We start from the raw sequence: 15,953 nt of genomic DNA, 5'->3' as shown, positions 1-15,953 counted from the left end.
CGGAGGCTGTAAGACAACATCCAAAGAGAACTATCACCCCCCCCCCCCCTCTCCCCCCTCCCCCCCCCAACAAACGTCTATCCAACATATGCTCTCGCTCTCTCCTTCGCACGTCCCTCCCAGGAAGCCAGCATAGATAGCAAAGTGTGTGTGTGTGTGCGTGTGCGTGCGTGCGTGCGTGCATGCGTGCGTGTGTGTGTGTCCTTGTCTGTGAAACAAACTTGAAGTCCTCTGAGGCATAGTCAGGCTGAGACACACACACACACACACACACACACACACACACACACACACACACACACACACACACACTATATTCCCACTCTATGTTTATGTGAGTGTAAAGTGTGCGTGAGTGAGTGAGTGTGTACCAGATCCACACTGGCATGCACGTGTATGTGACACGAATATGCGTGCACGCGTGTGCGTGTGCGTGTGTGTAGAGAGAGAGAGAGAGAGCATGGTGGAGGAAGGCTTTCTGGAAGTGAGAGAACAACAGTGGGATAAAAATCCATCTTGGCTGTAAGTAAAGTGATGAGAGCATAGCCCACAGGGCTTCCCACCTACGTACAGCCGTATGTCCACCATTACAGCACTGCTCTTCAACACCGGGAGCCACATTCAATTAGTGAGATGAATTGAAAAGAGCAAGTGATGGGCTACATTTCACACGCCAAGGGAAACTGATACCGACAACCGGAGTTCCCATTATCATCCTGACAATATATACTGTAGCCTACTATAACTCTAACCCTCTCTTTAGGCCAGTGAGTCCCAATGTTTGAAGGACCTGCAGTTTGACATGCATTAGGCCGCAACGACCCCCATTTGATATGATTGTGATTGTCTTGTTTTTTCCATCTCTGGGGCCTCAGTCTAAACTGTGAAATCCCCAGTGTTCATTTACAGTGACATTGAGAGTGGAGCTCATCCAAATGGGCCTGTATAAGAGTTCATTGGGTTCCATTTGTACACTCTTGGAATTAACAGACCCACAAGATTCCATTGTGTTCCTATTCCTAACTATCAGCTAGCTATAGGGAGGGACATGCTGGAATCCCCTCAAGGTCACCTGGGTTCCCAACTTCCCTGGAGCCCACATTGAGAACCATGCAGGCTGCACATTGGCACAGTCTTTCACAGTGGGTGGTGTTCTACCTACAAGTCATTTTGTTAACCAGAATTCCTCTCATAGGTGATCAAAATACATTTGCTTGAAATTTGACTGCATTTCTAAGTTCAGAATTTCTTCAAATGATTGCCATGTGTGTAACGTGGTTTGAATTCAAGTATTGGCTTGGAGCATTTGAGATGGGGTTTTTTCTCCATATGAAGAGTGATAGAATGTAGCCTGACGTATCCTGTCAATATTGTCCCAACTTCTTCTGACGGAAGATTTTTTTTTTAACAGCCAGGGACATTTCTCATGACAAAGTCTTTGTGGACTTCTTAGATTTATTTTTTACAAGCTTGAGAAAAGAATGTTATATGGAGAGGAGAGCAGCTGATCCCAACCTTTTCTGGATCAAGGCCCACTTGAAAATCTTCGCGGCCCACCCATCTGACCTCTTAACCCATTCTGACCGGGCACCCATTTTGGTGTTGGCATCATGTTATGCTTTAGCTATTGAAAAATAGCAGATCTACAAGCTCATATCGCGCCACCGAGTGGCGCGATACGAGCTTGTAGGTCTGCTATTTTTGAAAGATCGAAGAACGACTGACATTTTTAGAATCTGATCTCAGGTCAGAATGGGTTCGTCAGACCAGTGTGTGTCCAGTGGAAACCTCGTATGAATCTGATCTCAGGTCAGAATGGGTTAACTGTCAGCTGCCTGTGTGATCCGATGGGTGGGCATTTTCAGAACATGATTACGTTAATGATCAATCAATTGATTGTGTTCTGGCCTGTAATGGAACCAACACGTTCTTATTTAATGGTATCACTATGAAAACACATTTTTTAATTTTTCAAAGAATACCATGTCATTTTTTAACATAAAATGTATTTTATATTAACCCATTTTGGGCGGGCATCCCTTTTGGTGTCAGCATCATGTTATGCTTTAGCTATTGAAAAATAGCAGATCTACAAGCTCATAGCGCGCCACCGAGTGGCGCGCTACGAGCTTGTAGGTCTGCTATTTTTTGAAAAATCGACTGACATAGAAGACATTTTTAGAATCTGATCTCAGGTCAGAATGAAAACTGTCGGGATGTAGAAGACATTTTTAGAATCTGATCTCAGGTCAGAATGGGTTAAAATCTGCCCACAGGGTGGGATTCATTCATGTAGAGGCGTAATGTGGCCTGGCGTTGGATGTGGCCAAACACCCATAGTGTTACTATTTCATTTATTTGCCAGGCTAACTGGCTTGTATAATGGCTGATGGACTTTCATAGACTCCCAGTACCGTAGCCTAGCGGTTGAAGAGGCTTTATTAATAATGAAGCAAAACCACATGGAGATCCTGAGGCCTTGTACTGTATACTCTGTTGCGTGTCGGTGTGGTCACTCTGAAAATAGCTGATCTACAAGCTCACAGTGCTTTGCATAGTGGCGCCTAGTGAGCTTGTAGATCACCTATTTTTTCCCACACAGCCAGGCACACAGGAGGCATGCACCAGTGGTGGGCAAAGCATAATTATGCTCAATGAAATACGTCAAGTGTTCAAGAGCACAACTTTACAAAGTACATTTTCATCATTGCAAAAAATGGAAAAGGAAATAGTGAGACATTTTAAAATAGCCGATACAAGCTCACAGCTCGGCTGTTTTCAGTAGGCCTAGTTTTGATAAGCCTTAAGTGGTTAATTCATAATGAGTTTGGATCTCAAGAGTTCCTTGCTATAAATGTAGCTAGTGGAGACAAAAGCACAATAGTTCTATTTGAATTGTACTACTACAAATACTAAACAAAATACTAAATAAAAACATTTATTATAAGAAGGCTATACAGTACTGAAGTACATATACTTAGTTACTATACAGTACACCACTGGGCACAACACACACACACACACACACACACACACACACACACACACACACACACACACACACACACACACACACACACACACACACACACACACACGTGTGGAGTACATGACGAAGGATGTGACACAACGCTGAGGTATAAACATGACCAATCGATGAACAAATGCGTCAGCTATTGATCCAGCTGTCATGTTAAAAGGATCAAAACACAATCGTAGAACTGGCACAACTGTAAGGAATATCTACGGGTGCTCACAGGAGCAACAACAAAAAAAGTCACTATAAGGTGCACAGTACACTGCACAGCAATATCCAGAGTTATAATTTAAGTCTGAAATATGAGAATAAGACGGGAAATAACGCTGGAGTGTATGGTGAAGTCGGAAGATGATACTTAAATGTACAGATAATTAGCTAGATTCCCAGAGATGTGTGAATATATAATAATTATAATAATGCAGTAAAGTGCATGTATATTATTGAACAGAAGTAAGGGAACCCAATCAACCCGTGGAGAGTTGATGCATAGTCATTTGATAAACCAACACTGACCCCTAGTGTTCTTACTCAGAACTAGGCTGCCTGTGACAGTGAGTGAGCACTCTTAAACCTGTGTACCTAGAGTAGTGCATCTGTGTGTGTGTGTGTGTGTGTGTGTGTGTGTGTGTGTGTGCGTGTGTGTGTGTGTGTGTGTGTGTGTGTGTGCGTGTGCGTGTGTACACGTGCAGGTGCATGTTCATGCATAGACTTCACTAGTGCACGGACGATGTGTGAGAGTGAGTGGGGGAGTGTGTGCACACTCCACATGACACACAAGGTATTGTCTAAGCCCTACAGGCTCTGTGTGTGTGTGCGCGTGTGTGTGTGTGTGTGTGTGTGTGTGTGTGTGGAATAATGACTCAGAGAAGCTTCTGATGGACTGAGGGGTCTCCTTTGATGCAATGAAGGCCGACAGGCGTGAAGCAGGTCCAATCAGGCGCGTGGGCGCCGCCAATTAACCCTTTTCACCGTGTGAAACCAAACATAATTGCCTGGGGTGCAGGGGGCCATTGGGCCGTGGCCTGTCCTGCACCGTAGGCTGAAATGGGCATTAATGTTGCTGCCAGGTGACCATTGCACGCAACTGAACCTCACTGCGGTATTCCTCCAAATCACACTGTTACAGTTGCTATCCAAGACCTAATTGGCATGGCATTACCAAATGGCCACCATTTCTCATTTTCACGCATACACTGATTTCTTTCTTTTAAATCTGAAATATCTTCACGATGTAGCTACTGTACTGTATTGGATTTTGGTGATGTATTTCAAAGCTGTTTCAGGTTTGTATGTGACTTCACGTTCAATGAGGCTATTATTGAGTTCAGACTGCGAGCAAATCCCGTTTGTTTCTCAAATCTGATCTTTAGGACTGACTGTCAAGTGTCAACACAGTCATTTCCAAGAAATCTGATCAGATTTGTGTATTCGGACATCGTCAACCTATCTGCATTCGCTGCTGTGGTATCGAGAGCAATTGAAGAGAAAAGTAAGATCCTGGTCAACAGCTACAACCAACAACCAGTCAACCACTAACCAACATTACCATGAACAGGCAAACAAGCCGTATACACTGGACAAAGTGAAGGACTTCAAATACCTTTTGGTCCTTTGTATTGTAAGTGAGGAGGGCAGTTTCACAAAATAAATAAAAACAAAAATTGACATGGCAACATCAGCCATGACAAAACCTGGCAGAATATGGAGAAGCAACACCATCAGCAGTGACTTTGTAAGTCACTGCTCTGTCACTACTCTCCACCCTAACTGGCTATGGCAGTGAGAGCTGGACACAGGATAAAGTCCTTTGAAAACAAGTGGTACAGAACATATGATTATGCTAGACAGTTATAGTTTTCCACCCATGCTGGAGAACAGGAGCCTCTACTTTCAAAACGTCACAAACTGAGCTGGTATGGTTATGTCACAAGACATACAGTTGTACATCCCTGTCAAACATCATCCTACAGGGGACAGTGGAGGGAAAGCGAAGAAGGGGCAGGCAGACAAAGTGTTGGAGAATATACACACAAGGGGATATATGTGCCTTCCTACTCTATTGATGATTATACATAAGTTACCTCGAACAGGATCGACATCAACAGGTGAACAAAGTCCATGAATGTGTCCTCTGTCTGTACAATGGGTCAATGCTTTAAGGCCCATGTTCTTAAACAACATGTAAACGGTAAACCAGGCAATGCACAATGCACTGTGAGCTTGTAGGATCTGTTATTTTGGCTGTTTATGATAATAATAATTAAAATAATAATAAATAAATAAACATTAAAGAGGGAAAAAAAAAAGTAATTATTTGAAATCTTTTGAAAATGTTTGCTTATAATAACTTGCCAACATAGGGGCAGCATGTGTCAAAGTGGTTCACTTAAATTAAAGCAACTAGATTTTGTAACCTACACACACACACACACACACACACACACACACACACACACACACACACACACACACACACACACACACTGCGATTTTCTTTTTAATTGGTCTACAGAAGACAAAACCTATATATTTCCTACAATAATGGTGTAGAAAATGGGTGCAATAATCATGAATATTAATATTCTGTAATATATTGTTTATTATTCATGACCCCCAAAATAAAAAAAATATTCATTGTCTCAATATATAGATATATTATATCGATATTGTGATATTGAGACTGGATATCATCTGGAATTTTGGATATCATGATATAGCATATGCCTAAATGTTGTCTCTTCCTGGTTTTAATCACTTATGCCTATTTGTTTTGCTTTAAAGACAAATTCAAACTTAAAAAAATAATAAAAAATAGAGGGCATTACGACATAATTGTGAGCTTGTAGATGTACTATTTTCGCAATTTCTTACAAAATATTTGTTACTGTTGCCTGACTTGCCTCTGTTGTTTACCCAAACCAAATCGATGGTTGTTATTCATCATCATCGCCATCAACCACATTTTGGACAATAACACATTTCGGCCGCCAGGGGTCAGTGATTCCCTGTTTTTTCCTTCCAGTCTGCGTGTGTCTGTCTGCCCAGCAATGTTGGCAAAACACCCCCTCCTCATCGCGTAAGGGGGAAAAATGGCGGACAGGCACTAAATCCACATCAGAAAAAAAATAATAACACAAACATTACAAAGCCAGGTAAACATGGTCGGGTGTGCAAACTAAGCAACATCTCACCCTATATGCACGACTTCAGTGTTATAACCCCTCATTATGCTCGTACAGTAGTCTTAACTTGCACGTTGGTTTGGGAATGCGCTGGCACGCTCATATATGTTGCTAATGCTAATATTTATAATCAGGTCAACGAGCTATTCGGCTAGCATGTTCGGATAGCTTCTATGGGCATGAGTGTGTGTGAGTGTTGTTAGCATAGCATAGCATGTTGGATAGTAGTAGTATAGTAGCAGCACACTGGCAATGAAGCCTGTTACGTCCCCGAGCGAGCGAGCGACGCCGTTTTTCGTGGGGGTGGGACACGTTTTTTTTATACGGTATGTAGCCTGATTTGGAACGACCGGGTCTGAACTGGAGCACACAAAACTGAGCACTGGCGTTAAAATGAGCTTGTAAAGCAGCTCTCATGTAAGTGTAATAGTATAATGTAGTAATAATATCAACTCGTGTGTCAGAGAGAAGCAGGGACGGCTTGGTTGTTGGGGAGGAGAGAGAGAGAGAGAGAGAGCGTCCATGTGTTGTTGTTAGCTTTTGTGTTTTGAATGGGGGAAAAACAGCCGATCTCCAAGCTCACCGCGCGTCGCGGCGGGACGCCCGGTGAAGCTTGTAGATCGGCTGTTTTTGTCGGACGCGCGCGACGCCGCAAGGTATGTTGTGTTGTAGTCTCAGCACTGTGACAGGCAGCGTGTTTGCATCCTTCTCATCTCACATGTGTCTCTGTCAGCAGACTCACTCACTCACTCAGCCACACGGGGATACTTTTGAGGTTACAGATGAGGTTTCTTGTTTTTGTTTTCTCGCTTTGTTACACGTATCAACTTTGTTATTGCTTATAGGTTTATAGGTCGTGAGCTTGTCTTATTATAGCCACCACCATGGCATGCATGCATGCAGTGAGTGAGTTTTGTTTCCCCCATCCATCCTGTCACTTTTCTTTTCCCCAGACGGGGAAAAAGGAGGGAGGTAGCGCTCTCATTTTGGACGCCGTCCCCCCTTTGACGCAAGAAAAAGGCGCACTTCTATTGAAAGGAAGAGAGAGGAAAAACCAACTGGGAAGAGGAGAGAGGAGCGTTTCCACACTGGTATGAAGTTCTAAGGTATGTGCATTCATTCTGTATCAACGTTTTATTCAGCTCTGTATATAAGTCAGTGTTAGTAGCTGGATTGTTCGTGTGGAAAAACAATTGCCAGAAAGTTGGTTGTGATCTTTTTTGTTTAGATGAAGATGCTATGGATTTGTTTATATTCATAAGGCAGCTGCATATTGAAGACGGAAAACAGAGTATAGTGTAGTATAGTCAATAGTATCAGATGTAAACATACCGCATTACTTAACTATTACCAATGCTTATTCATTATTTAGACTTTGTATTTAATAGCTATACCGTTAAGACAGGAGTATGGCTGTATGTGCACATGGCTATTTGTGGCTAAGAGTGTGTTTACATCCATTTGACCCGTTGACCTGTGTGTTGTGTCTAAGTGCCTACCACAGGTTGAGTTTACAGGGGTCACAGAACCTCAAAGCTGAACCTCTCCGCACACACTCCGCATCAACACTCAATGACAAGCGGCGGTGTAGTGGAATCGTTTCCGGCCGATTGATACAATGGCCATTTGTTAATTCGGGCATTTGTGTATTTAATTAGGCTTATCGCGTGTTCAGTTGTATACTCGCCTGCTGCAACCACATGTTGAGTAAATAATATCCTGCGGAGTTGAGTTAACCGAGTCAGCCGGTTAGCCTGGTGGATGTTGTGTAGTGTGTTTTGGGTGACTGACTAGGGCAGGCTGACAGCTGGGGTACCCTTTTTGTTGTAACCCTCCCCATCTGCCTCCCATGGCGGCCCCCTGCCTGCCTAAACAGGACAGCAGGCCAGCATGCTAACAAGACTGCCTTTGAAGCACTATAATACAGTGCAACAAGTTGAAGTAGCATGTCTGTAGCCCCCCTTTTAAATGTATTTTCTGCACCCTTAATTATTCTTATATTGGTGGTGTGATTGTTTCGTATGTCTTGCATTGTGTGACCGTAACCAATGCTGTTGATCAGGGGGTTTTAACTGATTGTGAACGACGGACCACCACCCTGACTTAGAACCAACCTGGGGACCACTGTTGTGTTGGGTGGGGATATGTGCTTTTGTAACACTTGCTATGCAGCATCCCATGTGTATACATGTGTTGTACATTCCACTGTTTCTCATCCAATGGTCCATTGACTAATAATGTCCTAATAATAATGACTCAACACACAACACTTCCCCCTCTTGAGATTCTAACTCCCTTTTTCTGTTGAATTTCTTGACCTCCAACTTCGGGCCAAGATCACTGGCCCCGCCATTATAACCACTGGCCCGGGATTCGTCAGAAGCCCATTTTTTTCTACCTTCTTTTTTTTTAATGCATGTAGCATTTGTTTTTGAAATACATTTTATAGCAATAAAAGACAATAGGTCTAAAAAAAAACATTGGCGACCGTACAGTTAAATTATCGGCAACTAAATAAATGAACGAATTAGAGATTGGTTCATTGGCTTATAGTAATAATAAGTAATAAGCAAGTAAGTAATATTAGGCTGGTCATTCAGGATCGAAAAATATAGTTGTCCTATAAGTTTCTTGCTGCACGCACGCACGCACGTACGCACACACACACACACACACACACACACACACACACACACACACACACACACACACACACACACACACACACACACACACACGTCTTTTCTCTCGGCATATGTGGGGATTTATCTGCAGAGCTCACAAAATACCTTGTTTTTTGCTGCATCATACCCCAGCCAACTCCAGTGGTCTCACCACACAGGTACATTTGAATGAAATCGATGAATAAGGATGATATGTCTGCGGCACGCGTTCTGCGGGAGCAAGCGAGCTGTGAACTGCTTGCAGACCAGCATACACTTTTCCACGCAGGCTGGCACAGCACTCCGTGCTGCACGCAGACAGTCTGTCTTTGAACGATCAGATTCGGGATCATGTAACGCTTTTTGTAAACTTTGATATCAATTTACATCCTAACTCGTGTCATCTGGAAAACATAATGCAGGGAAGTGAAGTGGCTCAAGGCAAGCCTTCAGGACAAGCTTTCAAGTGCAATCAGTCTCATCCTTCTATCAGATGCTATATATTGACCATCAACATGGCCTCAACGTTTTTAACCACTGTTTAGCCAACCATATAGCTAAACAGTTGTTAGTCCTTCGGGAAATTCATTGTGTGCCGTACAGTGGTTGTCAGACAAACTATTACCACAACCATTACAACAACAGCCGATATCAAAACACAAATATGTCTGATGTAGACTTGGAGATCTCTCATATGAAGTTTCATGATCTTTTGTAGTTTTTTAATGATTAAATTGTGAGTCATTGTGGACAGAGTGGCATTACGTAGTTCATAGTACAGAGACGAATACGGTACCTCATTCCAATGTCTTTACAGCTCATGTAATTGTCTGTGAACGAAACTGTTGAACTCCACAAACGCATGGCTGCTGCTATCTTTTATGTTTTTGTTCTTTTAGAGAGCTCACTGTTGTAGTGAACAGTATCGCTGGAGCATGAGGAAGCCAGTGCCACAGAAAGGTACGTCTTTTTTTCTCTTCCTAGGCTTTTCTCTGTCTTTGGAACGATTTCAGCAAAGATGTGAGGCAACTTGTAAACACATTTAAAAAAGATGTAGTACTACTGCTACAGTTATCGATCCATTATCTTTTTTAGTGATTATTGTATCGCTTTGCTTTTCAATTAATCAGGTAATCGGGAAGCGTACCGCGCTGAGCGGTGTCTTGCAAAAATATTGAATACAGCTGATCTACAAGCTCACAATATATCGCAATGCAACGTGGTGCCTTCTTCTTCTTATTAAAGCATCTCTTCTCTATCACATTCTGCTTTAGCTATCGAGTGGAAAGATGCCAGACGGATCAAGCATGCCCGTAGTGGACGCCCTCCCCGGGTGCCTTCCCAGTACCAAGGAGGTACAGCAAGTAAAGCACTGAAGTAGGGCTGCAACTATCCATTGTTGTCCTAGTGATTATTTGATCGATTTATTTTTGGATTAATCAAATAATAGAGCAGCAGTAAAAAAAATTAAAATTTGATATATTTATTGTCAACAAAACAGCATGAAAACATTCAAGTTTTCATTCAATAGTTTTTTAATAATCTGCTAAATCGATTAGTGTGATTTACTGTTGCAGCCCTATTAGACTTTTTGGTCCATTTATGCTACTGTATTTAGAGACATCTACTGTCTGTGTATTGTGTGTACTGTATAAAATATATTTCACTGTTATCTGTAGATATCATCGAAAGTGTTCAAGGCTATAATAATAATCGCACACACTAAATAATGCTTAATAACACTGTCCTTTCCCTTGTGCGCAAAGGTGAAGTGACAAGTTTAGTTTTTCCAGAAGCCCTTGAACATAGGTTGGAATGCAGTCAATGATGAAACGATGATTGTGTTCATATAATAAGCTTACATTTCATATAACATATCATATGGACTCCTGTAACTTTCACCAGCAAAGAAATACATTGAATGAAAATAGGTTATTTTATTAAATTGATATATATTATTTTCATAATTGATTGAATTTATTAGTTTAATTGTTGCAGCCCTTACACTCAAGCACTAATATGCATTGTTGGCGGAGAAACTCGCCTCAGTTATCTTATCTGTCTCAATTTCTTTCCTATTGTGGGGGAAAAATTGCACAAATTAATACGTTACCGGTATGGCTAATTTTGATTACAAATCACTAAAAGACTAAACTAAATCCCTTAACAACACTGCAGCCCTCTCCAAAGGATGTCAAACTTCAGCAAGACTTGCTAAACTTCTTAGAGGACACCACAATTTTAGACTTACCACAGGCTCTGTCTTCTGAACGTTTAGACCAGCTGAAAGAACTGCTGAACAGGACGTCAGCAAGTTTTGTTCTTATTGTCCTGCCAAAGCAGCACATAGTTCTTGTTTGGTTGGAGTATGCTGCAGCCTTTACTGTCCTGCAAGGTCATCTAAAATAGTATTATTGTTTTAAATGTCATTGCTGTCAGACAGAAAGCATGTCCCAACCTTTTGTTGTTGTTGTAAATTAATGTTGGCTTAAAAGAGTAATCCGATCTACAAACTCATAATCCAAACTTGTAGATGGCATTTTTAGCTATTTCTGCTATTTTTGTAAAGTTTAGAAAGTGAAAGTGTCTGTGTGTAACATAAAAGGTTGAACCAATTAACAAGAGCTCCACTGGAAGGAACACAGGTTCCCTTTTCCATTTCCTGAAAAGTAACGACTTTGGACACACAAGGTTATCATCCGACAGCGACGTTCGTTTTGACTCCATTGTACTTGCAACAAGTTTCAGCCCATCTGTGTGCTCCTCCGTTTGACCCCGCAGGTCATTTCAGCTGGGAGAAATACCTGAAGGAGACTGGAGCCAGTGCTGCACCTGCCTCCTGCTTCAGACAGGTGAATGAACTGCTAGAGCCAGACCGAGGCATCGGTTTGGCCCCATGCGTTGGCCATTCTTTGGCTTTTTTGATCATTTCATCAAGATCAGGAATTATGCAGACGATGTGTCCCAACATGATGACGTACAAGGAACCTGGTGTGTCCATATTTTGGTCATGCCATTATAGGAGAACATTTGAAAAAATAGCAGATCTGCAAGCTTATAACGCGTTTCGTTGTGATGCATTGTGAGCTTGTTCAATTATTTTTAAAACTTTTAATAGGTAACCATAAGTGTTTAAATAAAAACGTATTTGTGTTCATTAAATTGTTTTAGCTTATAATTTAAATGTTTCTGAAGACAAACTTTAATCAAATCTATATGTTTTTCAAATTGATTAAAATATTTTGCACTATGACAACATAATTATCGGTTTAATGGTCTCTAGGATCAGGGATTGGGATCAGCACCAGACCCAAAATTCTGGCATCGTCCCGGCTCTAAAAATTAACTACTAATACTACTAATCTACTGGTCACTGTTCTGGAGATGGAGAACCACACATTCTTGGATTGCTTTTGTACCTTAACAATCAAGCTTTCACACATGTGTGAAGCCCGACACACACCGTCTGCGACCGCCGCGCGTACCGCCGCGGTACAGTATTGCCGCGCGCCATAGCCGCACGGCAACACCAACAGGACGCTACCACGCGGTTGGGGAGTTTTGTTGACTATTCCATTGCCACGCCCACGGATAGCCGGGTGGAGGCCGCGCGGCAACGCCTGGAAAATAGAACAGTGGTGCATCGGCGCGGCAGGCGAGGCGTGACCGCGTGCCAGCGCGCGTCGGACGCAGCCGGTGTGCGATAGGTTCATTGAATGGAGGCGGCTGTGTCCGACGCGCGGGGGACACAGCTGGTGTGTGGTGGGCTTTATAGGGTGAAAACAGCTGTAACTACAGTAATATGATTAAGAGTACTTCTGATTTGCAAGCATTGACATTGACAATACTATTAACTATTGTCAGTGCCTGCTCTTTTCTCTAAATTAAACCGATTAGTTTCAATGAACTGCAGCTGTCATTAATCTGCAATGCCATGTACCTGTGAAAAGGGTAGATAAAACAATACTGTATAATTAGATATTTACATTTTAATAGATTAATAATCATAGAAAATATCAATGACCAATTAGCCATTGAGACACATTGAATTTAATTTCGATCTGCTGTATAGTTTATAGTGAGAGAATATATTCAAATTATTTCCCTGACTCATTGAGTAACAATTATGATTAATTAGCATGACCACACTATGGAAGAAATAATCACATTGATCACTTTATCACCGCTGTAGTATATAGCGCGACTGTGCGAGAGAAATAAGTACATTCCAATAATTTCCCTGAATCATCGAGTCTAACAATTATGATTAATAGTCAGGACCACACTCGGTTATCATTTTGTCATTACTGTGCAAAGTGGTCGGCCTCAGATACTCCATTGTTGTCGTTCTCTCCTAACCCATTCTGAACGGGCACCCATTTTGGTGTCCGCATCATTTTATGCTTTAGCTATTGAAAAATAGCAGATCTACAAGCTCATATCGCGCCACCGAGTGGCGCGATACGAGCTTGTAGGTCTGCTATTTTTTTAAAAATCGAAGAACGACTGACATTTTGTTAGAATCTGATCTCAGGTCAGAATGGGTTAATCAGACCCAGTGTGTGTCCAGTGGAAACCTCGTATGGATCTGATCTCAGGTCAGAATGGGCTAATCGTTTCTAACCCTCCAATCGCAGAGCGCCACGCCGCCGGTGAACGAGTTCAAGGCGGGCATGAAGCTGGAGGCCCAGGACCCGCGCAACACCACCTCCACCTGCATCGCCACCGTGGTCGGCCTGACGGGATCGCGGCTGCGCCTGCGGCTGGACGGCTCCGACAACAAGAACGACTTCTGGCGACTGGTGGACTCCTCCGAGATCCAGCCCATCGGCAACTGCGAGAAGAACGGGGGCATGCTGCAGCCGCCGCTGGGTGAGAACTTGCTAGCGTGCACACGCACACGCACGCGCACGCGCACGCTCACACACATCCATGTTCTCGTAGAAATAAAAGCATTGCCACGAGGGAACATTTTTTTTATCTTGGCTGTTTCAGCATTTCCCATGTCGACCACAAGATGTCAGTCAATTAACCTGCTATGGCAGATAACTGTGACCATAAATAACTGGAAACAAACGTTTAGTGTAGCATGCAGCTTTAGGTCAATATAACAGGCCACAAACCTTAGGGCTTTGTTTTGTTATGCTGTGAGGCCAGCTGCCTTCAGAACTTATAAGCAGGCGACAAATGATCTGACCCAATTTAACTGTATTTTGTATTGCACAATGCTCTGGGTTCTTTGACTGTGGTCAGGTCAGTGTTATAATTATCCAGAATGAGACGTTTACTACATCATGCATCTAGTTCCTATATATATATATTCATATATATATATATATATATATATATATATATATATATATTCATATATATATATATATATATATATATATATATTCAGTATAAAAAATAATTATAAAGATCAGTATAAAATTAATTCTAACGCATATTTTAGGTATGGCATGGAAGCCCTTTTGGTGTTTTAAACATTGTTATAATTTAGCTATTAAAAAATAGTAGATCAACAAGCTCATAGCACGCCACCGAGTGGCACGCTATGAGCTTGTTAGGTCTGCTATTTTTGAAAAATCGTGAAAATGTGTCGCAAATTTGGAATATATATATTTTTTAACTCAAATCTATGCTTCCCCCTGGAACAACATATTTTTAGATGGGGTTCAGTGGCCTCTTACATACAAATGTTGGGTTCCTTGACATGAAATATTGAGCACCACTGATATAGAAACATAGGTATTTCAGTCAGGATTTAGAAGACATTTTTATAATTTCGACGTCACTGCCAAAATGGGTTAAATGAGAAAGAGCACTCATTGAGAGGCCAAGGTGGTATGACATTGGTGATTGGACAGTGCTCAAGAGGCATGGATTGCAGCACAAAGTCACCACATTTGTCCAAGGTCACACTGCCCACAGCAGATTGGCACCAGAACCAGTTGCATTATGAAGTGGCTACACGATGTACTCGCTTGAAAGGGTGGTTTTAGTGTTGCTCTTGAAATTCCTGTTGCCCATGTTTTTGGTTCAACATCAAGGTTTTGGATGTTTTGAAAACAAAATGTCACTAACCCTTATCTGTGTGTGGGTGTGGGTGTGTGTGTGTGTGTGTGTGTGTGTGTGTGTGTGTGTGTGTTCGTGCGGGTGGGTGCGTGTGGGTGTGTGCACCTGTGCGTGTGTGTGTGTGTGTGTGTGTGTGTGTGTATTGTTGCTAACAGTGGTGGAAAGTAACTCACTACTCACTATTTTCAATACTTACTACATCTAATATTGTAATTAAATTAAAGTATTGAATTTTCACTTCAATACTTCATTTGAAAATACAAGTTATGGTTCGCGTACATTTTGATGCCAATTACGTGTGTACTTTTGCTCAAGTAACATTCTGAATTCTCAAGTTCTACCTGTGGTATTTTATTTGGCTTTTATTTAAGTTATTGATTCTCAAAATGGAGTCCGGGTCTCCGGAGACCCCCATGGGTACTTAGGGGGTCCCCAGCTAAATGTGTTAACCCATTCTGACCTGAGATCAGATTCATACGAGGTTTCCACTGGACACACACTGGTCTGATTAACCCATTCTGACCTGAGATCAGATTCTAAAAATGTCAGTCGTTTTCAAAAATAGCAGACCTACAAGCTCGTATCGCGCCACTCGGTGGCGCGATATGAGCTTGTAGATCTGCTATTTTTAAATAGCTAAAGCATAACATGATGCCAACACCAAAATGGGTGCCCGGTCAGAATGGGTTAATATAGTGTCTCATTAATAAATTGTAACCACTTTACCCATATTTTATACATTTATTTTATTATTTAAAAAAATAGCACATCTACAAGCCACAGCACCACTCTGTGAGCTTGTAGATCTGCTATCTTTTAAATCTAGAAAGATATGTGAGATTCTTCTCACATTATCATGTTTTGCAAGAAAGCTTTAATTCTGGGGGTCCCTGGCACAAAATACTTTCCGATGGTGGTCCGCGGCCAAATACATATAATTGTGGGGGTCCTTGGCATGAACAAATATAAGAACCACTGACTTAATTAAGC

At 41.9% G+C, this 15,953-nt stretch overlaps 1 protein-coding gene across 4 annotated transcripts in view; it reads left to right on the top strand.

Annotated features, from left to right (window-relative positions):
- The first annotated feature begins 6,118 nt into the window (after positions 1 to 6,118).
- The window catches only part of LOC310855956 (polycomb protein SCMH1), a 29,731-nt gene continuing 19,896 nt past the window's right edge, over positions 6,119 to 15,953 (top strand). For 3 of the 4 annotated variants that reach the window (XM_083761170.1, XM_083761171.1, XM_083761168.1), the window contains exons 1-6: positions 6,119 to 6,192; positions 7,176 to 7,328; positions 9,785 to 9,845; positions 10,160 to 10,240; positions 11,667 to 11,737; positions 13,523 to 13,757. In XM_083761170.1, coding sequence (XP_083617296.1) covers positions 9,821 to 9,845; positions 10,160 to 10,240; positions 11,667 to 11,737; positions 13,523 to 13,757 — 412 coding nt within the window. In that variant the 5' untranslated portion in view covers positions 6,119 to 6,192; positions 7,176 to 7,328; positions 9,785 to 9,820. Of the gene's footprint in view, positions 6,193 to 6,507; positions 6,640 to 7,175; positions 7,329 to 9,784; positions 9,846 to 10,159; positions 10,241 to 11,666; positions 11,738 to 13,522; positions 13,758 to 15,953 lie in introns of those variants that run through there. The other variant, XM_083761169.1, reaches the window with a different exon arrangement.

The sequence above is a fragment of the Protomyctophum parallelum genome, assembly GCF_964188405.1.
Source record: "Protomyctophum parallelum genome assembly, chromosome: 3".
Taxonomy (NCBI): Eukaryota; Metazoa; Chordata; class Actinopteri; order Myctophiformes; family Myctophidae; genus Protomyctophum; species Protomyctophum parallelum.
This window is presented reverse-complemented; position numbering and strand designations above follow the sequence as displayed.